The sequence below is a fragment of the Mytilus californianus genome, unplaced genomic scaffold, assembly GCF_021869535.1.
Source record: "Mytilus californianus isolate M0D057914Y unplaced genomic scaffold, xbMytCali1.0.p SCAF_9, whole genome shotgun sequence".
Taxonomy (NCBI): Eukaryota; Metazoa; Mollusca; class Bivalvia; order Mytilida; family Mytilidae; genus Mytilus; species Mytilus californianus.
This window is the reverse complement of record NW_026262745.1, coordinates 38,159,404-38,186,800: the sequence shown is the minus strand read 5'-3', so window position 1 is coordinate 38,186,800 and position 27,397 is coordinate 38,159,404. Positions and strand designations below refer to the sequence as shown.

The 27,397-nt window shown below is 32.7% G+C and overlaps 1 protein-coding gene across 28 annotated transcripts in view; it reads right to left on the bottom strand.

Moving 5' to 3' along the window:
- Nucleotides 1–27,397, bottom strand: part of LOC127715463 (E3 ubiquitin-protein ligase MYCBP2-like) — a 129,829-nt gene that overhangs the window by 5,049 nt on the left and 97,383 nt on the right. For 6 of the 28 annotated variants that reach the window (XM_052221510.1, XM_052221518.1, XM_052221519.1 and 3 more), the window contains 15 exons: nucleotides 22,739–22,813; nucleotides 19,803–19,868; nucleotides 19,039–19,278; nucleotides 16,726–16,881; nucleotides 15,867–15,970; nucleotides 13,728–13,878; nucleotides 10,470–10,756; nucleotides 9,305–9,392; nucleotides 8,746–8,865; nucleotides 7,984–8,091; nucleotides 7,199–7,327; nucleotides 6,330–6,456; nucleotides 5,581–5,690; nucleotides 4,997–5,182; nucleotides 4,451–4,558 (listed from right to left, as the gene is read on the bottom strand). In XM_052221510.1, coding sequence (XP_052077470.1) covers nucleotides 4,451–4,558; nucleotides 4,997–5,182; nucleotides 5,581–5,690; nucleotides 6,330–6,456; nucleotides 7,199–7,327; nucleotides 7,984–8,091; nucleotides 8,746–8,865; nucleotides 9,305–9,392; nucleotides 10,470–10,756; nucleotides 13,728–13,878; nucleotides 15,867–15,970; nucleotides 16,726–16,881; nucleotides 19,039–19,278; nucleotides 19,803–19,868; nucleotides 22,739–22,813 — 2,055 coding nt within the window. The other 22 variants (XM_052221521.1, XM_052221525.1, XM_052221514.1 and 19 more) reach the window with 21 other exon arrangements.

The following is a 27,397-nucleotide window of genomic DNA, read 5'->3' as shown; positions in this document are numbered from 1 at the left end:
TGGTTTCATTCCATTCAGTGGTTCTCTAAAAGAAGACATTTGTATGTATTTCCCGTAGGGTCCTATGTTAAACTAAGTCCCCCGCTGGGGGCCATCTTGGATGATGGACCGACTGCAAAGTAACAACACTTGGTCAGCATCTCATAAAAAACATTCATGCCATGTTTGGTTCCATTCCATTAATAGGTTCTCTAAAAGAAGACATTTTTATGTATTTCCCATAGGGTCCTATGTTAAACTAAGTCCCCCGCTGGCGGCCATCTTGGATGATGGAACGGCTACAAAGTAACAACACTTGGTCAGCACCTCATAAGGAACATTCATGCCATGTTTGGTTTCATTCCATTCAGTAGTTCTCTAAAAAAAGACATTTGTATGTATTTACCATAGGGTCCTATGTTAAACTAAGTCCCCTGCTGTCGGCCATCTTGGATGATGGACCGACTGCAAAGTAACAACACTCAGTCAGCACCTCATAAGGAACATTCATGCCATGTTTGGTTTCATTCCATTCAGTGGTTCTCTAAAAGAAGACATTTGTATGTATTTCCCATAGGGTCCTATGTTAAACTAAGTTCCCCGATGGTGGCCATCTTGGATGATGGATCGGCTACAAAGTAACAACACATGGTCAGCACTTCATAAGGAACATTCATGCCATGTTTGGTTTTATTCCATTCAGTGGTTCTCTTAAAGAAGTCATTTGTATGCATTTCCCATAGGGTCCTATGTTAAACTAAGTCCCCCGCTGGCGGCCATCTTGGATGATGGATCGGCTACAAAGTAACAACACTTGGTGAGCACCTCATAAGGAACATTCATGCCATGTTTGGTTTCATTCCATTCAGTGGTTCTCTAAAAGAAGTCATTTGTATGCATTTCCCATAGGGTCCTATGTTAAACTAAGTCCTCCGCTGGTGGCCATCTTGGATGATGGATCGGCTACAAAGTAACAACACTTGGTCAACACCTCATAAGGAACATTCATGCCATGTTTGGTTTCATTGCATTCAGTGGTTCTCTAGAAGAAGTTCAAAATGTAAAAAGTTAACGACGACGCCGGACGACGCCGGACGACGACGGATGACGGACGACGGACGCCAAGTGATGAGAAAAGCTCACTTGGCCCTTCGGGCCAGGTGAGCTAAAAAAGGAAAAAAATCCAAAATGTCATTTTGTCTTTTAAAAGTCTTTTAAAAAATTAGTTATTTCCCTTTGAACAGAAATGTACTAATTAATAAGTATTTCATCAAAAATTTAATTCTAGGGAAAGGGCTTTAACTGAACAAAGAGAAAAGCTAAAATCATGAAAATTAAACTTGACCTGTAACTTGTCCTGATAAATCAATAAACCAAATATCAAATCAAATATCTTCAAGCACGAAGAAAAAAAGTCTGGAAAACTGATTTGCCAGACTGACAAATGACAGACAGACAGACGGACAGACAGACAGACGGATGGAGTGCAAACCTAAAGTCCCCTTGGACTTCATCAATAGGGGACTAATTAAGCCTTCAAGATATACTCGTACATGTATTGTGTCTATCTATACATCATATGTTTTGCATGTATTGATCTGATATTCTTGCAAGTTTTTTTTTTGTTTAGATTTTTCAATGCGAGACTTTTCAATAATAAATTTATTTATCAAAGTGTAACATATTGATTGCCATAACACATGTACAAAGATTGTAATATTTACAAATAAAACAACCAATATCGAGCCATTAAAATCCAACTTGTGAGAATATAAATCTTTATACATGCATCATCAAAAATCAAATCTTTACATTTAATCCTTGTTCATACATGTGACAGAGTTGTCAAGTCACAACTGGAGATTTTAAAATTTTCAGCTGGAGTTTAGGACTCATAACTGGAGATTTTTTATCAACATATTTATCGCCTTTTTATGCCCCACCTAGGGGCATTATGTTTTTCGGTCTGTGCGTCCGTTCGTTTGTCCGTCCGTCCGTCAACCGCTTCAGGTTAAAGTTTTTGGTCAAGGTAGTTTTAGATGAAGTTGAAGTCCAATCAACTTGACACTTAGTACACATGTTCCCTATATGATCTTTCTAAGTTAAATGCCAAATTAAGAGTTTTGACCCCAATTTCACGGTCCACTGAACATAGAAAATGATAGTGCGAGTGGGACATCCGTGTACTATGGACACATTCTTGTTCAGTGTTCATTTTGATGATAACGTTACATATTTCCCCTTTTTTTAAGATAAAAGTATAACTATTAATGTATTCTCTCTGTATTTTTACTATGTGAAATATTTGTCAACACTAAGCTATACTATTTGTATGTGATTTATTTTCCTTTCCACATCTTTGTCATCTGTAAAGTGTTTCTCAGTCCTATCATACAATAAAATATTTGTGTTTTACAGTGTAAATCCGTTTTTCTAGCTAATATTATTAATGCCAGGTTTAACATAAAATACTCACACTGTCATTAATGATGATGATGGGGGTTTTTAATGACCTTGACTGGCTTTAAATCCCTCAGAACTGTCATTAAATAAGGTCAATACATACCTTATAAATTTCAATTTAAGCATTGAAATGAAGATAGATCTCTCAAATAATTTTCAAAATAATATTTTTTTATTTGTCCTAAAACATTTAAATCATTAAATTACCATCCTTATATGATTCTTTGTTCAATTTGTATTTTATTCATATTCTTTTATCAATTTACATTATTTTAAGGCGGGTAACTTAAAACATGATGAAACAAAGGAAGTAACCCGAAATTCCTTTTAAGTGTTTTCAAATACACAAAGCTTTTATTACATAACGGCAGTTAGCCTGAGGTAAAAATCGTTGATTAACAGTATGTTTGACACTCAAGCTGTCAAAAGAAGCCATATAATTATACAAGTTCTTTGATTTACAGGTAAAAATTACCTTTATCAGTGACACAAAAACATAATCAAGGTTGACATCGATGGTAATATAAAATAGAGACTGACAAATTTTTTGGGGTTGAAATTTTGAAAAAAATGGAAGATTTGAATTATTAACGAGAGGGATGAAAGAGGGCTTAAAAATCGGGAGATTTTGACTCCTGCCTGAAGAATCACATGTCTGCTTGTTTACTAGTTTCAAACCATAGACTGTGGATTCTTTTTATTTCGTGGGTACCATTCTTCATGAGTTGAGGAAAAATTGTTATTTTCGTGGATATTTAATTTCGTGGTTTGCCAAAAGTTTGTAAACAAGCCTATAGACAATTCATACTTCATTCAACATGTAAATTAACAGTTTCCCTATTCCAACGAAATCAACAGAATTGGTATCTCACGAATGACAATGAATGCACAGTATCTGTAAACTTCAAAATTCCTTGACAAAAGTTAAAACTGTCATTAAGTTATTTTGAAAGAGAAAAAACAAGAATGTGTCCATAGTACACGGATGCCTCACTCGCACTATCATTTTCTTTGTTCAGTGGACTGTAAAATTGGGGTCAAAACTCTAATTTGGCATTAAAATTAGAAAGATCATATCATAGGGAACATGTGTACTAAGTTTCAAATTGATTGGACTTCAACTTCATCAAAAACTACCTTGACCAAAAACTTTAACCTGAAGCGGGACGGACCGACAAACGGACGGATGGATGAACAAACGGACGCACAGACCAAAAAACATAATGCCCCTCTACTATCGTAGTTGGGGCATAAAAAAAAAACAGCTGCGCCATGAGGGCATGATACGCCCTCCGCGTTTTCAAAGAATAAAGTTCAATAACTTCTCATTGTCATATCAGAAATTTATAAAAAACTAAAGGGAGGTTATCTTAATAGATATAAATCAGTCGACAAAGTTTAATGAAAACTTTTAAAAGCATTTTTGAGTTATTGTCTGAAAACTGGAAAATCCCCCTTTTTTTAATGAATAAAACCCCATAACTCGGAAACGTAAAATCTAAAATTTATAAAAATCAAAAGAGAGCTCATGTCAATAGCTATAAACAATTCACCAAAGTTTCTTGCAAATTGCTGAAAGTTTGTGAGTTATTGTTCGAATACTGGAAAATCCACCTTTTTTTAATGAATAAAACCCCATAACTCAGAAACATAAAATCTAAAATTTATAAAAAAAAATGAAAGGGAGACATTAACAATTCACCAAAGTTTCATGCAAATTGGTTAAAGCGTTTTTGAGTTAATGTCTGACATGTTGATGACGGACGAACGAACAGACAGACGGACAACAGTATGCCATAATACGTCCCGTAAACGGGCGTTTAAAAACTCAGGCAGAGCTAATACAAATCTAATGTGGAGTTACAACCACCAATTCAAACATTTTATTCAATTGAAACTCTCAAAAGCTTACAAAGCCAGACTCTTATAGCCACTTCAAAAATAGTATAAAAATATATAAGCTACCCTTAATTTCAAATCTATACAGTACTTAAATCAGAATACATACCTTACAAATGGGACATAGCGAGAAACCAAATGTAATCCTAGGTCCAACCCATCTCTTACTTAATACATTTCTGACACAGTGTGAGTGGAAAACATGGTTACATTTCAACTGAAAAAGGAAAATATACTATCTGTCTGAAACTTAAAATAAATGTTTTCGTAAATGACATAATAATTTGAGCACTGCTATAAAAATTAAAGTGACAGTTACAGAATTTGACGATTTCAAAAATGTTTTTTGATTTACAATCAACTTTTATTCCAAAAAATGTTAAAGAATAGACAAATGGAGAGACTCACCAATTATTATATACTTCCCACTTTAAAAAGCAGGGGGTTTATCATACTAAAGCTAAATCACAGTTACTGAAAATGTGTCAATATTGAAATCATGTCTTCTTTGACTCATCTATCAGCTCCACTATCTCTAAGGAGATTTAATACTATCATATCATGAACTATGCAATGCAATATTCATAATAAATATGTGCAAAGAATTTCATTATTGAAATAAAATGGTAAAGACACATGTTTTAAATATCAATACCTGTATAGCTGGAGCAGCTTCAAGAGCTTCAGTGAAGCAGATCATGCACATGTCGTCTGCATCCTGTTTGAGAGTTTCCTGCTTACCACAACGATGTAAACATGGTAAGCATGGATCCTCATCTTTAATACCTCTACATGGATGACCACATGGCAATGTCTTTATGCATGCTGTCTTAGCATATTCCTATGAACAATAGAATAACCTTACAGTACATTTAAAAATTGGTATGCATAAACTTTAATCATATGGCATACATTGGAATCATTATAAGATATAAATCTACCGATACTGTTAGAGGAAAAATTTACTGATAATATACTCACAGATAACACTTTTACTGTTTGCATTTACTACTGAGAGCAAATTCTTAAAACCAAAGTCTTAAAATCTCATATCTCAAATATATGTGCAGTTTTGCTGCATTCCTATTGTAAGGTTCTTGATCACATATACAGAGTAAAAGGTGATTGTGTAACTCAGAAAACCGTAGTTTTGTTTTTTTCATTTTCAAAACTGAAGTTAAATTCTTTTAAAATTTTGTGCTTATTACAAAATTTTAATATATTTAAATTGTATTATACCTGACACTCTGGATCTGCACACACATTTCCTATAGCTAGTAAACCTGTATTACTGGTAGTGCCACAGAATCTACACACACCAAGACCTGCTTTGGCTGTTGCTTGTTTACCTGTCAGAAAGTATACAAACTTGTTAATTTATTGATTAGGTTCTCAAATCTATTTATAAAACATATCGATAACTAATTATCAGCATATTTTGACGGAAGTGCATTTAGTCTTCTTCTGATAAAGGAACACTGAATTGATCTTTCCCATCTAAAAAATTATCAAAATGTATTGCAAATTTATTATTTTCATTAATTTCAAATATAAAACCTTAAACCCATGCACCATAACTGGCCTTGGAAAACTACATAATCAGTTTAAACTAGTTGTGTCGGAATGACACGAATTGCCCCGTTCAATATGTGAAGGCTTTTAGAAAAAAATTCCGTATAACTGTTATTTTCATGAAATTTTCAAAGTCCAAAGCCCGTAATTTTGGCAAAAATCAGTGGAGCGAAACCAAACATGAACTCAATCTGTACCTCATCATAGTAGATTCACATACTAAATATCAGCTCAATATGTGAAGGTGTTTAGAAAAAAAGTTGGTATAATTGATTGTTGCTGAATGACGGAATGACGGACAAGGGTAAAACTGTATGGCCCTGACCACTAAGTGGCGGGGCCATAAAAAGCAATTAAAATACATTTGGAAATGCTGTGACTACTTTGAACTGTCCATAAATATTTTAATGCCTTACCCTCTCTGAATTCCACCATAGCTTTGAGTGTTCTGGAATCAGCTAAAGCCATCAACCAGAATAACTTAGTCCGACCACATCCTTCATGGAGGTCAACTTTAATGGCTTCTTCTTCTTCCTTAAATACCTGTGATATAAAAATAAGAAGATGTGGTATGATGGTAAATGAGACAACTTTCCACCAGAGACCAAATGACATAAAAGTTAACAACTATAGGTCACTGTTTAAAAAATAAAATTATCATTGCTTGTAAATTGTATGTTTGTTAATATAGTACAGTTATATGATCAGTCTATAGATTTTTGTTCATTTGCTATCCAGTAGCAAACATTTCATGCATGTTGAGGACAAATGTAATCATTATATGAGTGATCAGATAATATATTCACTTGCACAACTTAAGGTAAATACAAACTTCTTTTAGTCTATTAGATAATACTGGGGATTCATTTATTTTCGTGGGTATCATTTTTCGTGGATTGAGGAAAATTGGTATTTTCGTGGAGATTTGATTTCGTGGTTTTACCAAAGTCTGCATACAAGCCTATGTCAAAAGTAGTACTTCATTGAACATTTAAATTCGTGGTTCACCTTTACCCACGAAATTAATGAAAATTGATATCCCACGAATAATAATGAATCCACAGTATTTCATCGTTTTAATTTAATAGAATGTAATATAAACTTTAATGGTACCAATTTTATTGCACCAGATGCACATTTTATAGACAACTAATATCTCTTCAGTGAAATCCGAGGTTAAATACAAAAACCTAATTAATTCTTTGAAGAGCTAATATAACCAAAAAGGATTAAAAAAAAAGTATATCCAATGTGCTCAATTATGGTATCCATTACTGGTACTGACCTGTCTCTGATGATTTCTGTTTTTCCTGGGTAAATGTAAATATCTATCACAATCAGCACACAAGTTACCACATTCTGTACAGAGTATTATGGCTTGTGTTTCTCCATCATCATGATTGTCACAGGTTGGCTGAAATCAATATGAAATCTAGTCAATAAGAATAACATTTTCCCAAATGCAGCAATGCAACTTGTAACAATTTTCTTTTTCGGGGCAGTCATGAACAATTGTGGAATTTTGATACCCTTTTAGAATGTTTGAAGGCCATAAACAGCAAGCTATTTAAGATTTCATGATGGTTGCAGAGTAAAAGTTAAAATGATAGGATGGATATATTATGTCCTATAGGATATCTATCACAATATGTTAATGTGGTATGGAAATCAACCTAGCTTTGTATTATACCAATATCCTTAATCAGATTTTAATCTGCTTTTTTTACTTTTTTAACAATCCACATGAATTATTCCTCTATCTGGACATGTTAGTCTGCTCGAATGAAACAACATATGCCTCCCAATTCGAAAGTCTTTTGTTTGACTTAGCAATGGGATCTTGTAGGATCAACCAAACAAGCACACTATCACTATTACCACATAATAGTTAAGAAGGGATAGGTACCACATAATAGTTAAGAAGGGATAGGTACATTTAAAAGTTCTGCAAAATCGTTTTTTGTTTTCAAAGGGCCTTAACTCTTAATAAGTAATTTTATTACAAAGCAAGTATATCATGCTCAACTCATTTAGAAATTCTATAACAAAAATTATTAAAGAAGTACTAACCCTAGGCTGTCCATGTTGACCATTAGGGCTACTGACCCACTGACCAGAGGTCAAACGTTCTACATGGTCTTGGTCCAGTACACAAAGAGATGACAAGGACAACCACATCTATAAAACAATTACAAAGAATAATCATTTAAAACAAGGCATCTGCTGGTACATAATGCAAAGTGGTTTATTTTTATGAAAATCAACTTTTTAAAATTTTTAAACCCTAACTCTGATCAAATGACATGAAGAAATATTTTCAATTTTTCTAAATTGCAAATTAAACTAAAATAAACCCCTGGTAAAAATTCTGCACTGTATGTAAGTGTAATGTTCTTTAATAAAAAGCACAAGGAGTTTTATACTCCATTCCTAAATAATTTAATTGTGGATGTAACGCGTCTTCTGATTGGCTGACATTGTTTTGTTTATCCGCTCATAGACATAATTTTGTCATGTGACCATGACGTCATCAACATTTTTTCATGATTTACTCTGGTTTAAAATGGAATTTAGAATTAAATTATAAGAAATTACCGTAATATTTTTTCTGTCTATTCGAAATAACATAAAAAATGTGGTGCACACTTTAAAATAACCCGCTATGCGGGTTATTAAGTGTGCACCACATTTTTTATGTTATTTCTTCATAGACTAAAAAAATATTACAGTCATTCCTTAAATAATTAGATAAGAAGAAAAAAACAAAAGATATATTTTCATTATTTTAATTAACTATTCAGTCAATAATTTAAAATATCATATATAACTTACAGTAGGTGTTTTAACACAGGTCTGAGGAGCTCTAACACTTTCATCCAACTTAGTCAGTGCTAATATAGCTTCAGCAACTGCTGCCTTGGTAACTGTCGCCCAGGTTTCTGACAATAAACCCTGAAATGATAACATAAAAGATTTGCTTAGTTAAGAAGTACACACAGCTGATATTTTGAATTTCAAAAGGAACGAAGCTCTTCATTTTTTAAATAAGTTTTCGAATTTATAATTTTTTGGCCTTGAGCATCACTGAAGAGACATTTATTGTCAAAATGCACACCTGGTGCAGTAAAATTTGTACCTTTAATGTTATTTGCATATCAAGACATTAATACCAAGAAAGTAAAGAGAACCCTACCACATTATTAATCCCCCCACATGATATATTATAATAAGCCATCCAGTCAAAACTTTCAAATAAAATTTGAATTAAGTTCCTATGAATCCTTTTCAAAGAGTGCAGATTTTCACTATTATTAACTATGTCACAAGTACCACATCATTACAAACAATCTGTTTACCCTTGGAATAATAAAATGTTAAATAATTATCTTACAGAAGCCATATCCTGTATAAGACTGATAATCTTATTTGCCATTGCAGAATCCATCTTCCCTCTCATCCACCATCTTGATCCAGTAGAACTACAAAATATAAGTTTATGAATTCTATATTTCATGGATGGCTTCTTTCTTACTTTGCTTTCTCAGCAAAATGTGCTTTATTTGTTTACAATATGAATTCTTTATTACATATATCTAATTAATATCATGGCTTAAAATCCCTTATTCCCAATGGATAATGATAAGATTTGATGACAAACTGACCATGAGATTTAATGTAATCTAAAATTCTCTGATTTAAAAGCTCACGTGCAAACTGATATTTTGTTAATACACTGCTTTTTACAGTTATAAAGCAATCAAATGAAAGTAAAGTAAAATAGAAAACTAATACAAAATCCTAATTGGTTTCACGCGTGCAATGATATAATATAATGTGCAATCTTTGCTAAAATAAAAAAGAAGAAAGTAACACAGAAAGTGAATTTTGAGATAATGTATTTGCTTGCCAACAATCATATTTTAAATTTATAACACTAGTGCTAATTGTTGATTCAGCAAAAAATATTCCTGTGTTGTAAATATCTAATTTGATTTAAAAGTTGCCATCAAACTACATCATTAATATTAATTTTTGACAGCCTTTCTTCATTGGTTTAACAAATGTAACCAATTATCATATTATACAATTTCCACTTTAATTGAATTTCAGGGCCAAAAAGCTTCAAAAAGTACTTTTTCTTTTTCATAAATACTACACCTGTTTTACTACGAGAAAATGTCATGCAATACTGACTATACAATAACTGTATTTGAAAACTGGGTTAAACTAAAATATGACAGCACTCACTCTTTGAGGTATAATAACCAGTACTGTAAATGATTATATAAATTGATTGCTACTCAATCATACTTTCCATATCAAATCAAACAATTTATTGTTTAAAATCGTGGTCTCCATATAACTGTTAGACCTTAACTATTTTTATGGATTCTACAACACTTGATCTGATATTTTACAACACCATACAACAGTCATGTTTGTACTATGGCAACAATCATTTCTACCTTCTGGTGTCAAAATCCATGAGAGTTTAGAATGTCCTGTAATGGTGGACAAACAGGAATAAGATGTAAAGCCCTGACAATGTATATTACCTTGCAGATTTACTATCTAGTTGACATTCAGACAAGGTCATACTAGTCACCCCTTTTTGTGGACCACTGGCTTTGATTTTGGTTTGAACAGTCAAAGCTTTACCAATACAAGCCAGTAACACATCCAATATTCCTGGTTTGTTGACATCATAGACCTCGTTCTCATCTTCTCTACTGGCCAGACTAACAATACTATACTCTGATGGAGGAAGGTTAGGGACAGACAGAATACTGGCTAAGGTCTGTGGTTTGGCCTCTGGCAAGACTCTACGCAAGACTGATATAACCTGAAATAAGGAAGATACTTTGCTATCTGCTACAGTAAAGAGGTTTTGATACTATCTACCAATATTTTACATATGACTTTCTATGAACTTTAAACTGGTAAAGATAAATAGGAAGATGTGGTATGAGTGCCAATGAGACAACTCTCCATCCAAGTAATAATGTGTAAAAAGTAAACACTTATAGGTGAAAGTACGGCCTTAAACACGGAGCCTTGGCTCACACAGAACAGCAAGCTATAAAGGGCCCCAAAATGACTAGTGTAAAACAATTCAAACAGGAAAACCAATGGTCTAATCTATATGAAAAATGAGAAACGAGAAACACTTATGAACCACACCAACAAACGACAACCACTGAACAACAGGCTCCCGACTTAGGACAGGTGCATACAAATGCAGCGGGTTTAAACATTTTAACAGGCGCCAACCTTCACCCTAACCTGAAACAGTAGTGTAACATTACAACATAAAAAGACACACTATAAAATATCAATTGAAATGGTTTAACTCGATCAAAAAGACATATAAACAAGAACAAAAATGTCCATTAAATTTTCTTATCTATATTTTATTGATTGGTATTGAAATTCAGAAATTATTGGCAACTGGGTGAGTATTGCAATAATCAGAACTCATATTCTGAAATCGATACATGTATTTCTATGAGGATTTTTTTTAAATCGCAATAATTAATTTTTGTCCATTCTTCAAAATTCGCAATAATAAATGCACGCAATAATTTGTGAATTTAAAGTATATCACATACATTTTTGTCTTTCTTTCTTCTTAGTCTTTTGACCTTAATTTTGTAACTATTTCTAACATTTTTATCATTTTTTATTTGTAATATGAAATTTACAAATGTGACATACCTTATCTGTGTCATGTGTAATATGATATGTACTATATAGTTGCTTTTTCCATTACTTTTACAATTTATTTTGACCTTGAATATCAAATCTTCAAGCCCAATACACAGTTCAATATGTTTTTTTTTTATTATAAATGTGTCATTACTATGTCAGAGGCACGTTCTGATACCAAGGCTGATATGGAAAGGGGAGTGTCATGTTATTATCTGTAGGTATGTTTTTTTAAAGTACATGTTTCGGTTTATTCCCGATTGTCACACTTTTTAAAATTTTAGAGTTCTGGTTGTCCCACATGAAAAGTTCTGATTGTCCCACATTATTTTATGAAATAACATGTTCTTAAATAAACAAGGTAACTGTTGTTTATTTTGCTAAATAAACAAGAATTAATTATTAAATGTTCAAACTATTATTTAATTTCAATTTTGTAAATGTGTAAAATATTATGATTTTTTTTTTAAATCATCAGATTAATGAAATTTTGATTAAATAATATAACATTTCCGAGTTTTGAAATATTTCTATAATGTTACGTTTCATTATAAAACAAATATCCATACCGTAATTTTGATTACATTTTTTTTCTAAGTTTTTTAATAAATTTAGAGATAATGCATGTAATTTTTTAAAAAATTTAAACTTGTTTACACTGTACACTCTTCGCGCACTTGTTGATGGAGAAATTATTCTTTTAACCACGGAAGATAGAGGATATTTACATAAGATTCTTTACACTACTGAAGACTGCTTTCACCCAACGTTAGATTCATCTGAGCCCAACAACTTTCTTCATAGATTACGAAGATGCTGTCCAGAATTCTACAAGATCAATCTTTCCTGGTCTTGTGGTCATAAAACTTTTGAGTATGATTATCGTACTCAGACTTAGAATTCAACCAATCAACATGCTGTATTTGGTGTTTTGAGCACTAATTTTGAACTCCGAGTACTGAGTAAATATTTATGACCGAGAGCCCAGGCCTGGAATCACTATTAAAGGTTGTTTTTCTAATATAACCAGTGTATTTGGCGTAAAGTGCAGTCAATAAGACTCGTCGCAACTATAAAGGAAAATCAGGCTATATACGCAGGGAAGCAGTTCTTCCTCTTGTACCACATGCAGAAATAGAAGACAACTGGTTCCATGCCCATAAAGACCTGGAAAAATTTGGACTCAACATCAAATACTACTCCGTATACAGACTACGTCACAATATACTTGGTTGATAGCAACAGGCAGCTATGGAACCATTGCCAAACAGAAGGACCAAAGACGAAAAACCACCTCAAAGGATGACAAAGCAGCACGAAGAAAATGATCCAAAAACAAAACCCAAACATATACACGCTATTGAACTACCTTAAAGAAGAGCAGGCAGCAAACGAAGTGACCATCATCTAGTACCATGCAAGCCAGGAGGGTACGACCAACGAAGAGAAGAAAATACACACAACACACAAGAACTCATAGATTGTCTTCAGAATGGTTAATTTAGTGTTTTTTCAGCATGCTAACATTGCCTCTTATTTGTTACACTTGGACTTAATTGTTTGCAATCATATGTATTATGTGTGCTTTATTGTACTTAATTGTGCTTTATTGCTGTACTTATGTATTGTGTGCGCTTTGTTGTTATACCTTCTACAATATGTCTGCTTTAATGAATTAAGCTGTTTATTTTGTGTGCTTAATTGTAACTCTTTTGTACACATTTATGTAGAATTAAGTAGTGCTTGATATGTGCTATTTTATGACTTAATATATATTCTATGTTTGATGATATTCAACTGTACCTATTATGTGCAAAACAAAATATATTTATATTATTATTTGTTCATGCTTATTTCATATTTTATATGTTACATTGATTAGTTACCTGTAATTACCTGCTACACATTATAAACACAAATTTGTTACTATCACAATAATTCCCGATTGTCCCACATTTAAACTTCCCAATTGTCCCACAAAATTTCATGACTTTTTTGCCTGTAATTTCAAAAAGTGGGACAATCGGGAAGACACCCATGTTTAAAATAACATGAAACTTATTCTTTTAATTATCTTCAACACTGGTATAAATTTTGTTTTCACTTACTTGTCTTTGTATCCTAGGAGTTCCAGTGTGTAACAAACTAAACAGGTCCTGTAACAGGGGATACTGTTGTGCAAGATAAGTCCTTCCTACCCCTGAACCACTTAAAGCTAATACCATGGACAGTAGCTCAAAACAATAGGCATCCTGGTCACTGTAAACATCAAACATGCTATTAAGTTATCCTGCTTAACATACATTTGAATCTCAAACATAAACATTAACTTCTTTATACGTTGGTCTCTATGAAAATATTTGGGTTTATGGTTTGTGGTGAAAAAATATAACTGCTTGTATAAAACTTTTTTGACACAAAATTGTACCCTAATCGGGCTTGTATAGTTCGCACTGGTGTATTGTCCGCACCCCCTTCTCGCCACGAAATTTCAGGTAAAAAAACTTTTTGTAACTGTTAGAAAATGTCTAAAGAAACTCCGGTAATTTCAAATTGTGTGTGGTCCTTTGCGGTATTTTCATGGAAAAACCTGTTTTCCATCATCAAATAGATGTTGAAACTGCTTGTAAATGTTTCTAGAACACTTCACGAGTGTTAAAATGTGTCAAAATCACACAAAAAACAATTTAGAAACTTGTGTATGTTTAAACCGGAAGTTTGAATAGCACGTGTAAAAGAAAATAGATACGGTGAGAGTGTACGGAAAATCCGTACTTAATAGATATCACTAGAATACGACTTTGAAAGTAAAACAGTTCCATCCTTGTGTAAAACAATGTTTAATATATCAATCACATTAATGTTTAAAGAATCTTAAGCTAAAACAAAACACATGCGTCAGTATGAAACACCAAAACGGAACAAATAACCGATAACGTTTTGTAGTTTATACATCGTAAGCTGGTTCTCTGTTGACTGTTATACTTTTTTTGTTCCATTAAATTCAAGCAGATTCCAGTTTTCAGTGAAAAGAAACGAGAAATTTGTAGTGAAGCATTTAATTTTTTAATCTATCAGTATATATTTGATATTGAATAAAAATAACATATTACTATGGATTAGGTAAAATTATTAGTTTTGAAAATGATAAGAGCGCCCTCTACAATATCAACAAGCATTCTGTGAGTATTGCATGGCAATACATAGTCCCCTACCGGTTAAAAATTCATTGTAATGGAAGGAAATTCTAACTTGATTTATAACTTGTCATGGTGTAAACTACATAAAAATATCAAGTCAAAATCCTCAAGCATGACGAAAAAAACTGTAGAAAACTGATTATTTAAGTGAATTTTCTATGTCCAAATACCATAACTCTGCACAAAATTATCAGACTGGATCAAAATTCCAACTAGATCTGTAACTTGTCATGATAAAACTATATACTAATTATCAAATCAATATCTTCAAGAATGACCAACAAACCTACCACTAAATTCTTCAAACAATTTACTAAAGAAAAGGAAAAAAATCCAAAATGTCATTTAAAAAATGAGTTATTTCCCTTTGAACAGAAATCTACTAATTAATAAGTATTTCATCAAAAATTATATTCTAGGGAAAGGGCTTTAACTGAACAAAGAGAAAAGCTAAAATCGTGAAAATTGAAATTGACCTGTAACTTGTCATGATAAAACAATAAACCAAATATCAAATCAATATCTTCAAGCATGAAGAAAAAAAGTCTGGAAAACTGATTTGCCGGACTGACAGATGGACAGACAGACGGACGGAGTGCAAACCTAAAGTCCCCTTAGACTTCGTCGGTAGGGGACTAATAACAAACATGGTGGAACGTAAACAAACCACCTCACGAACTTGATTTTTTCTCTTATTACTTGCTTATCGTACTCTATAGTCCGCACCTTGTCTGGCAGGTTCAATTTTGGAGAATAAAACCGCGGACTATACAAGCCTTTTAACGTTATATGATAATAAATTTCATTCATTAACATTCCAATAATTTTAAAAGGATTGAATTTGTTTTCAAATTATGACCAATTCATAGCTCTAACATGCTTTAATATGAATTAAACCTCAACCCTGAAAGAAGCCATTTATCATGAAGATTTTAGAAAGAAGAACTATTGCTTTGACATGTTATAATTTATCACATTCCTCTTCATAATGGTGAGAAAATGTGAAAGAATAATAAGAAAGCTGTTTTTACACTGTAACAAACATACCTGTTTTCAGAAAGTGTAGGAGATTTACCAGTCAGTGAACTCTCCCATTCTTCTCTTATCTTGGAAGTTTCTTTTCTTATTCCTTGTACTATGTGTGAGCAAACCTTTTGAGTAAAAAAATAGATTATGTTTATATTTAGGCAAAATATTTCTATTACATCACAGTTGTAGCAATCTTAAACTAAACTGAACAATATAAGAATTATCACTGTTGACAGTATTTTGCCATTATAAAAATGTTCTTCCATAGTTTTCTCATTTGAATTGTTTTACATTTATCATTTCAGGTCCCTTTTATAGCTGATTATGTGGTATGGGTTTTGCTCACTGTTGAAGACCGTATAGTAACCTATAGTTGTTGACTTCTATGTGATTTGGTCTCTGGAGGAGAGTTGTATCATTGGCAATCATATCACATCATCTTATTTTTATATTTACAATGTATAGATCAGGCAGTCGAATATTATAATGTTTGCGGTTTCTGCGTTTTTGATTAAACAATATAAATGTTTATGTTTATATGAATATAAAACAAACATGAAGGGCTACATATGGATATTTGTAGAAGCTGGGGGTGTGAATCTAGGATTAAATATGGCTTTGGCAAAACAAAAATCTTCTTAATTTACTTTATCAAGCTTTTATGGAATGTTATAACAATTATAAATCAGCATTTAACTTTTATTATATCTTTCATACACAATATTTTACCAGCAATCATACTTAATACTTTACATTTCACTAATAATCAACCAGGACACATTTTTCACAACAAATTACTCCTAAAACTTGTGTGAACACAACCTCATACATTGAATCACAAGTACTTTGTGAAATACTTCTAAGATCAGGATCATACCTGTTTCTGTAGGTGTGATAGTTTACTTCTACTGAACAGTATTCCCACCATATGTTCCTTGAGATCATGGTCACCATCCATACTGTCTGCAGGTTCTAATGATTTCTTCCTCTCCTCACTGTCAGCTTCTTTGTCCACTATTAGTTTACCAAATACCTAAAATATTTTAATAATTATTTAATTACTCCTTTGTCACCCACTGTAGAATATTACTACATCATTTATCTCTCTGTTTACTTTGAAATGTTTTCTGTTGTGCATTCTTCTGCAACACAGGTTTGCACACTTTTCTAAAGAGTACTGTAAATTCCAAAACTTTTGTGATGTTTTTATTATTGTGAAAAATGCAACAGGATAGGTCTTGACAAAAATAAAACTTGCATTTAACATTTTAACACAATTATTGTATGCAGCATTTCCTGAAATCGATATAATTAAACGCAAATTTTTGTCCAGTACTCAACAAGAACATTAATATTTGAATCTACAGTACATCCATTACTCCCCAAAGTAATATTTCCATCAAGTGACATTTCACACAATATGAATATTTGATTGCTTGATTGCTTGGTGTTTAATGCCACTTTCAACACTATTGTGCTATTATGTGGATTTCATTTTTTATTGGTGGAGGAAGCCGGAGTGCCCTGAGAGAACCACCGACCATCGGTAGGAAAACTAACAATCCTAGTCAATTAAGATTGGAGTCGAGTGCACCTGCCACGTGCGGGTATGGATATTTGAAGCTAAACAGTTATCAAAAGCAGTTCAATTTTTTGAAAGATTGTTGTGCCATTATATTTTCATAATATCTAATACATCTGGGGTGCTGGCATCTAAAATTCTTTTTACTTTATATTAATTAGACTTTGTTCTTTATTTCATATTTTTCAGCATATCTGTAAAACAAAACCACATATGATGTCAATTTAAATCTTACAGAACGGTTTCTCAAAGGGCCATTAGCTACGAGATATAAAAACAAGAATGTGTCTTTAGTATCTTTTAGTTTTAGATGTCCCACTAGCACTATCATTTTCTATGTTCAGTGGACCGTGAAATTGGGGTCAAAACTCTAATTTGGCATTAAAATTAGAAAAATCATATCATAGGGAACATGTGTACTAAGTTTCAAGTTGATTGGACTTCAACTTCATTAAAAACTACCTTGACCAAAAACTTTAACCTGTAGCGGGATGGACCAACGGACGGACGAACAAACGGACGAACAGACGGACGAACGAACTGACACACAGCCCAAAAAAATAATGCCCCTAGGTGGGACATAAAAATTAAATTTTTTAATTTTGTCAAAATAAGCTAAGAAACCTCGCTGATGTATTATTCACTTGCAAGTGAATAATTCGACCTCATTCTATATTCATGTGATCTTTAAGTTAACCCTTTAGCTAGAGAAGGGTTAGCTTAAACTAGGCGTGTTCAGCTATTAAAATAGCAGAATGTCAACATTGAAAGTAAAACAAGGGTAAACCATTTGGTTAATAGATTCAATCCACAAAACTCATTCTTATACAGGTAAAAACAATGATTAACATATCTTTTTAACCTATCATATGAAATCATACAGACCTAGAAAAATCCAATTGCAAGTGTTTGCTATTTATTTATATCTATATTTATATTTATATCTAGTTATATGAACGGCGGCTGTCTTCGGAGGTCATCTCTGTGGTTAATTAGATAGCTACTAAAATACACACGAAATGTTGATACATATTAATGAGTCCATGTATCGTAAATTATTTATTTTAGACTTTTTATAATTTGAATATACATTTTAGTATGTTATAAATCAAATATGAGAATTTGAGTCAAATTGGTGAACATGAATTTGACACTAATGCCCCTTTAAGTGTGAATGACAGTATATTTTTTACAGTTCAAAATGAAATCTGCATGGCACATGTATTATTACTTCAATTTTTTGTTGTTGCTATCAGTAACTATTGGTTTGTTTTTTCTGTCTACATTGTTTGGTATTGAAAAATACAAATTTTACCCACAATCATAAACATTGAAGTAAGTCAGTTAAATTATCTCCATTGACCTACAGGGATGGGATGGTATTCCCTCAAGAACATCTTAAGGTTGTGTTCTATAACTGTGTGAACTGTCATCAATATCTGTCAAGCCAGAAAGGAGGAGTTGTCTAACAAGGCACATAGACAGATGGACAGACAGGCAGACACACTGGTAGATGAAAACAGTGTTTCCTATATCCCCCCAAACTATGTTTGTTTGGGTATGAAAACAAACTTTAAGAACTGTCTGCTATAAAGAATGATTTTATACCTGTGATGTCAGCATCCTGAAGACCCTAAGTGTCTCAGTCTCACAGTTCTCCTGCTGTAAATCAAGTGCACTCTTCTTGACAGAGAGGTGAATATTCTCCCCTTCCATCTCACCAAGGACCTTCACCTGCCTGACCCTCAGATTATGGTCTGGACCCTTCAATTCAAGGTGGACACATCTACATTTGGGTTCTGGTATGTGGCAACTGAGCCACCCTGTAAATCTTGTGTCCACATCAACCTAAAACATTGTATTGAATATTTTATTTATGTTAAAACAGATTAAGCTTTTTATTTTTCAATTAACAAAAAATTATACATGACTTTTGAACATATTTTAATTGCAAAGCATATTTTGTTTCATCCAAAAATACTTCCTATCTGCTTTCAAAATCATCATCGTTGAACAGAAGTCAAATTTAGATCTCAGTATGTTAGCTAGTTAATCAAGATATTTTTATGTGTCAAGTTTACTTCAAAGTTTGATCTTTAAAAAGTCAATACTGATGTTTTTATGCTTAACAATTCATAACTAAGAGGAATTTTACAAGTCAGTCCTCATTAAATGTGTTTCAAAAAATGCTGAATGGTCAGATTGCAGAAAAAAATCTAGTCAAATGTCAGTTTCAAAAGCAATTAATCCATGCAGTTAACTCCCATACTGAGGTATTCAAATATTGGCAGGTTTGTTAGGTAAGTTGATAAAAGATTTTTTGAATCAGCACACAAGTTTGCTGTTTGCAAATGTTAAAAAAAAAAACTTACCTGTTCTAGTTTTGTTAAATCATCTGCACTAGGCCCTGCATTAATTGTTATTGATGCAACTTTATTCTGGAAAAGAAAATAAGCTGTCTCTTTGAGAAATAGATATATGATGTCTATACAACTCTGAAACTACAGATTGTTTTGCAGAAAAAAGATTTCGTCATTTAATAAACAAATCAATAAAAAGTAAAGGCTTCAGATTTCTTTGTCAGTTATTAAGTATTTTAGGTGTAATACCACCAAATCATAGTATGTCACATCCGGTTGTATACGAAAAAGGGTTGAAAAAAAAATATTCCCTTGAATTTGACAGTTGTAGGAAATTAATCCTACATTTCATTGCAGTAAAAAAAATTCTGAGTCATAAACATATATCTTGGGTGTTTCAAAGCACCCTTATCTTTTTTATTTGGTGTTTCTATAGAATATTTTGGAAACTTGAGGTTACCTGGTTACTAAAGCTTGTACACAGGAAAAAAAAGGGTGAAAATTTGATTGGTTAACTTCCAGTGATGGTTATTTTCTTATATGCAATGAAATGTTATGTAAAATTTTGTCTATAGTACTGGACAGGATAAAACTTTACTCATGCCAAGTATTTCTTTATTTGAAGCAAAGATAAATTCTGCACAATTTTTTGAAAAGTGCAAACTTAAAAAAGAATGGGAAAAATAAACGGTGGTATTACACCTTTTACAGTAAAATGTATTACCTGGCAAAGGAATAAAACAATACATGTACATGTATTCTCAAAATATAAAATTATCCATGATACTATTATTCATAGAATGGTTCAATTTGATATTAAAATACCAACATTTTTAATTTTACAACTTGTCTGAGTCTGAATATGAATAAATGCAACAACTAACAAAACAATAACTAAATGCTGAAATATATATCTTTCTGGAGCACCTGAAATCACCCCAGGTTTCTGCTGGGGTTCATATTGTTCAGTCTACAGTTTTCTATATTGTGTTTTGTATACTGTTGTTTGTCTTTTTGTTGTTTTTCTTTTTTTGCCATGGCATTGTCAGTTTGTTATTGACTTATGAGTTTGAATATCCCTTTAGTATCTTTCTCCTTTTTTTTAAAGTAATTTATACAAAATTAAAGTAACTGTAATACACCTTTATATGGGACAATAATCACATGAGAACTTCATTCCATATCTCAGTAATTAAATCCCCTATAACAGGGTAAGTTCAGTACTCATTTTGTTCATTTGTTTGTATGTAAGCCAGCTCTGTGTTTCTGATAATTCTCTTTAACCAGCTCTGGATTTCGATGATTCTTTAAAATTGTTAACATTCTATGGCATTGTACAACTCTATTTCAAATTTTTTATCTAAATGATTTTTGGGATATCCCATAGCATAAACATGAACTTTGCAAAATTTCTACAAAAAATGGAGAAAAGGTACAAACTTGTGAGCTCTACAACAATTTTTCAAGTAGCTTTTAATGCAAACCTCTTCATGTTTTGCCAAGTCCTTCATCAAACATTTGATGGTTGTCCAACTTTAAATGAAGAACATCAACAGAAGTTCTTTTCCTTTGCTTTTGGTGTTGTCAAGTGTATGTAGGGATTTTGTGTCAGGAATTAATACACTATATCCTTCCTTTCCATTAGTACTAACTGCTAAATCTCTGGTATTGTCTATGTGAATGTAAACCACCTTAGGGAACGCCTTCATAAAACATGTGATGGTAACCTGACTCAGTACTTACTGCTAAATCTCTGGTATTGTCTATGTGAATGTAAACCACCTTTGGGAAGGCCTTCATAAAACATGTGATGGTTACCTGGCTCAGTACTTACTGCTAAATCTCTGGTATTGTCTATGTGAATGTAAACCACCTTAGGGAAGGCCTTCATAAAACATGTGATGGTTACCTGGCTCAGTACTTACTGCTAAATCTCTGGTATTGTCTATGTGAATGTAAACCATCTTTGGGAAGGCATTCATAAAACATGTGATGGTTACCTGGCTCAGTACTTACTGCTAAATCTCTGGTGTTGTCTATGTGAATGTAAACCACCTTTGGGAAGTCCTTCATCAAACATTTGATGGTTGTCCAACTTTAAATGAAGAACATCAACAGAAGTTCTTTTCCTTTGCTTTTGGTGTTGTCAAGTGTATGTAGGGATTTTGTGTCAGGAATTAATACACTATATCCTTCCTTTCCATTAGTACTAACTGCTAAATCTCTGGTATTGTCTATGTGAATGTAAACCACCTTAGGGAACGCCTTCATAAAACATGTGATGGTAACCTGACTCAGTACTTACTGCTAAATCTCTGGTATTGTCTATGTGAATGTAAACCACCTTTGGGAAGGCCTTCATAAAACATGTGATGGTTACCTGGCTCAGTACTTACTGCTAAATCTCTGGTATTGTCTATGTGAATGTAAACCACCTTAGGGAAGGCCTTCATAAAACATGTGATGGTTACCTGGCTCAGTACTTACTGCTAAATCTCTGGTATTGTCTATGTGAATGTAAACCATCTTTGGGAAGGCATTCATAAAACATGTGATGGTTACCTGGCTCAGTACTTACTGCTAAATCTCTGGTGTTGTCTATGTGAATGTAAACCACCTTTGGGAAGGCCTTCATAAAACATGTGATGGTAATCTGACTTGGTACTTACTGCTAAATCTCTGGTGTTGTCTATGTGAATGCAAACCACCTTTGGGAAGGCCTTCATAAAACATGTGATGGTAATCTGACTTGGTACTTACTGCTAAATCTCTGGTATTGTCTATGTGAATGTACACCACCTTAGGGAACACCTTCATAAAACATGTGATGGTAACCTGACTCAGTACTTACTGCTAAATCTCTGGTATTGTCTATGTGAATGTAAACCACCTTTGGGAAGGCCTTCATAAAACATGTGATGGTTACCTGGCTCAGTATACGTACTTACTGCTAAATCTCTGGTATTGTCTATGTGAATGTAAACCACCTTAGGGAAGGCCTTCATAAAACATGTGATGGTTACCTGGCTCAGTACTTACTGCTAAATCTCTGGTATTGTCTATGTGAATGTAAACCACCTTTGGGAAGGCATTCATAAAACATGTGATGGTTACCTGGCTCATTACTTACTGCTAAATCTCTGGTGTTGTCTATGTGAATGTAAACCACCTTTGGGAAGGCCTTCATAAAACATGTGATGGTTATCTGACTTGGTACTTACTGCTAAATCTCTGGTGTTGTCTATGTGAATGCAAACCACCTTTGGGAAGGCCTTCATAAAACATGTGATGGTAATCTGACTTGGTACTTACCGCTAAATCTCTGGTATTGTCTATGTGAATGTAAACCACCTTTGGGAAGGCCTTCATAAAACATGTGATGGTTACCTGGCTCAGTACTTACTGCTAAATCTCTGGTATTGTCTATGTGAATGTAAACCACCTTAGGGAAGGCCTTCATAAAACATGTGTAGGTTACCTGGCTCAGTACTTACTGCTAAATCTCTGGTATTGTCTATGTGAATGTAGACCATCTTTGGGAAGGCCTTTATAAAACATGTGATGGTAATCTGACTTGGTACTTACTACTAAATCTCTGGTGTTGTCTATGTGAATGTAAACCACCATAGGGTAGGCCTTCATAAAACATGTGATGGTTACCTGACTCAATACTTATTGCTAAATCTCTGGTATTGTCTATGTGAATGTAAACCACCTTTGGGAAGGCCTTCATAAAACATGTGATGGTAACCTGACTCAGTACTTACTGCTAAATCTCTGGTTTTGTCTATGTGAATGTAAACCACCTTAGGGAACGCCTTCATAAAACATGTGATGGTAATCTGACTCAGTACTTACTGCTAAATCTCTGGTATTATCTATGTGGTCCGAGTACACAGTTATCGTCCTTTGATTTTCGTTGTCCACAAATATAGTCCCTAGTGTGGACAGTGTGTTACTTGCCAGTTTTTTTTATACCCCTTCCAAATTTATTTCTCCATGTTTTATGCCTCAAATAGCAAGTAGGGGGGTGAAATTACACTGTAAAAAAATTTGGGTCATGAATTTTAAAGTAAAGTAGTGATTTGGTCCAGCTGAAAAATGTTAAAAATTAGCACTTCGGAAGCTGTCAAAAGATTTCAAGACCCCCTTAACATAAAATTGTCCATATTTTGAGTTAGAGCCGATGAAGTTTTCTATAATTTTGATATAATTTGTCCCAAAAGTAGTACAACACACTGTAAAAATATTATTGAGAAAGCGCATGTGGGATTTTTTTAATTTTCATTTATTGTCTAAAAGAAATGCACTACGAAATAACTGTGTACTCGGACCTAAGAGGTGAAATCAGTAAATATAGAATCTGTACTTTGGCAACTTCCCTGAATGATTTGATGGTGTCAATTTGTCAAATAGCATGAAACTAAAGGATTTAAACTTTTATTTGATAGAATATCTGCAAAAATGACCAATTTTGGCATTATATGGTCAAAATAAGCATTTCATAGCTTTTTCAATTTTGATGCATTAGTGGCATTCTGACTTTCTATCTGACAGGTTTTCATGTGTCAATATTTGTGTTTCTATGCTTTAATCCAGTTGTATTACTCATTTCTGAACTCTGAATCTACAGAAAAGAAGATTATATGTGCAAAATGTGTTGTATAAATGACCCTCGTCTAATGCCTTGTTTGGATCAAGTTAATTGTGAGGAGCTTGGTACATAAAAGTTGAAGCCCATAATAAAGACCTCACTAAATTTGTATAAAAAGCACTTTACAATGTCTTCTGTACCTGTTTCATTTCATATAATATCTTTCTTTTCCTCTGTAGGATAGCAAGAGGTTCAAATATAAGCCTGTTGAGACTAAAATTGCATGCAAGTTTTTCACTAAAAAGTGAAAAATCTTTGTGTCAGACTATACTGTCTGCAAAAAAAGTTGAATGCAAGAGTCTTTTTGTGCTCAGATTTATTGTATCATGTCACCTGAGTATAGAAATGATAAAAAAACACAAATTTTTATTTTCTATAGCTTCAATATGCATTTTTAAATGTAAATATGTGCTACGGCCTAAATTGACCCTAAATTATTTTCAGTCTTACTTGGCCTAAGACCCTTTAAAACTAATATGATATGTTACTTGTAATTTTTCTTTCCATTTAAAGTACATTAAATACATATGTAAGGATTATTTATAACCAAAAAGCTTCACAAATTTAAAATTGCTGGAAAATATTACATCTTCATGTAAGGCCTCCCTTCATTGGAAAATCTCCATTTTTAGGCACAGGCTCATATAAATTTGACTTTTGAATAGTTATGCTAAGTCTGATAAATCAAATGAGTTCTCTATTGCTTTTAATACATGATATATTATATATTAAGGCATTTAAAAAGTATTTTTTTGCAATATTTTAATTTTTAAAGCCCCAAATGTTGATAGTTGAAATTTTTCAATTTTAACGTCAAAATTTAACACGCAAAGTTGAATATAGAATTTATCATATTGTCTATTATATATATCCTATTGCCATGAAACTTTGTAAGCAGTTTTATAATTTATTAAGCTTTGGTCATACCAAGTTTTATTAAGATTGGTCAACTTTTTCTATCCTATTAGGTCCGAGTACACAGTTATCGTCCTTTGATTTTCGTTGTCCACAAATATAGTCCCTAGTGTGGACAGTGTGTTACTTGCCAGTTTTTTTTATACCCCTTCCAAATTTATTTCTCCATGTTTTATGCCTCAAATAGCAAGTAGGGGGGTGAAATTACACTGTAAAAAAATTTGGGTCATGAATTTTAACGTAAAGTAGTGATTTGGTCCAGCTGAAAAATGTTAATCAAAGCGTGAAAGCGCTGTAAAGGCAGTTAATTACAGGTTGTGTGTATTTTTAGTCCAGTTATATCATTATCTTGCATAGTACAGTGTACTTATCAGAGGTGGCTTTCAGTATTTAAGATTTAGAGTTCTCTAATGATATTGAACAAGTTTTATGAATGTTATATTCTGAGCACTATATGAAGGCGATTGTTCTCACTTGTTTATGAACTAGTGCATTATGTCCAGTTTGTACCTTTTTTATCTATGTTTATAGTCAAATTAGTTATCAAAGGTACCAGGATTATAATTTAATACGCCAGACGCGCGTTTCGTCTACATAAGACTCATCAGTGACGCTCAGATCAAAATAGTTATAAAGCCAAACAAGTACAAAGTTGAAGAGCATTGAGGACCCAAAATTCCAAAAAGTTGTGCCAAATACGGCTAAGGTAATCTATTCCTTGGATAAGAAAATCCTTAGTTTTTCGAAAAATTCAAAGTTTTGTAACAGGAAGTTTATAAAAATGACCATATAATTGATATTCAAATACTGTTTAAAAAAGTTAGGCATTTTCTTTTTAGTAATAAGTAAATGTTATCAACTGTATTTTATTCAACTCTGCAAATGTGGTTTGTTACTGGTAAGTATGGATGATAGTTGTTTCATTGGCAATCATAACACATCTCCTTATTTATATAATGATCTACATTGTATATTCAACGACCTCAGGTACAAAAAAAGTGTATGTAACTAAACTGTGATGGGAAACCTTTGACTTCTTTCTATTATATAAACTTTTGATTTGGTACCATAGAACTATGTAGAATAAATGTACATTGCAACATGTCAACTCTTTCAATGACAATACTTTTTTAGAAACTATAACTCCAAGCAAAATTATATTTCAAAGTTTCAAGTAATTTATGAATGAAAAAAGGAGTTCTTAATTAAGAAATAAACTGATTCGCTGAGCTCAGCTGGATACACCCGCAGAGGTCCAACCTTGAACAGTTGGGGCAAAAATGGACACAATATTCAAGCTTGATACAGGTCTGAATTTGGATTGTAATTAAATATTTGACATATTTTAGTTTCTGAATAAATGTAGTCAAAGAACTTGAAATAGGTTATATGAATTGAATTTATATTCAAATAAAGATTTCTTGCTGTTGTGCAATAAACTGTGCTGTTGCGCAATACTTAATAAATCTGTTGCCAGACTATAAACAAATAAAGTTCAATTTCTTCTCAATGTCATATTTGAAATTTATGAAAATCTATAGGGAGATTACATCAATAGCTATAAATAATTCACCAAAGTTTCATGCGAACTGCTTAAAGCATTTTTGAGTTGTTGTCCAACAACAGTGCACACGCTGAAATGTCTCGCCTTCTTTACTAATCACTGATATTATGTTGATAGTCCTTAATATAAGCTTTATTACAACTGTCACATAAACTTAACATTAACCAAGAAAACTAAACATTGACCAATGAACCATGAAAATGAGGTCAAGGTCAGATGAACCATGCCAGGCAGGCATGTACAGCTAACAATTCTTCCATACAACAAATATAGTTGACCTATTGCTTATAGTTTAAGAAAAACAGACCAAAACACAAAAACTTAACAGAGCAATGAACTGTGAAAATGAGGTCAAGGTCAAATAAAACCTGCACGACTGACATAAAGATCATAAAATATTTCCATACACCAAATATAGTTGACCTATTGCATATAGTATTAGAAAAAAAGACCAAAACTCAAAATCTTAACTTT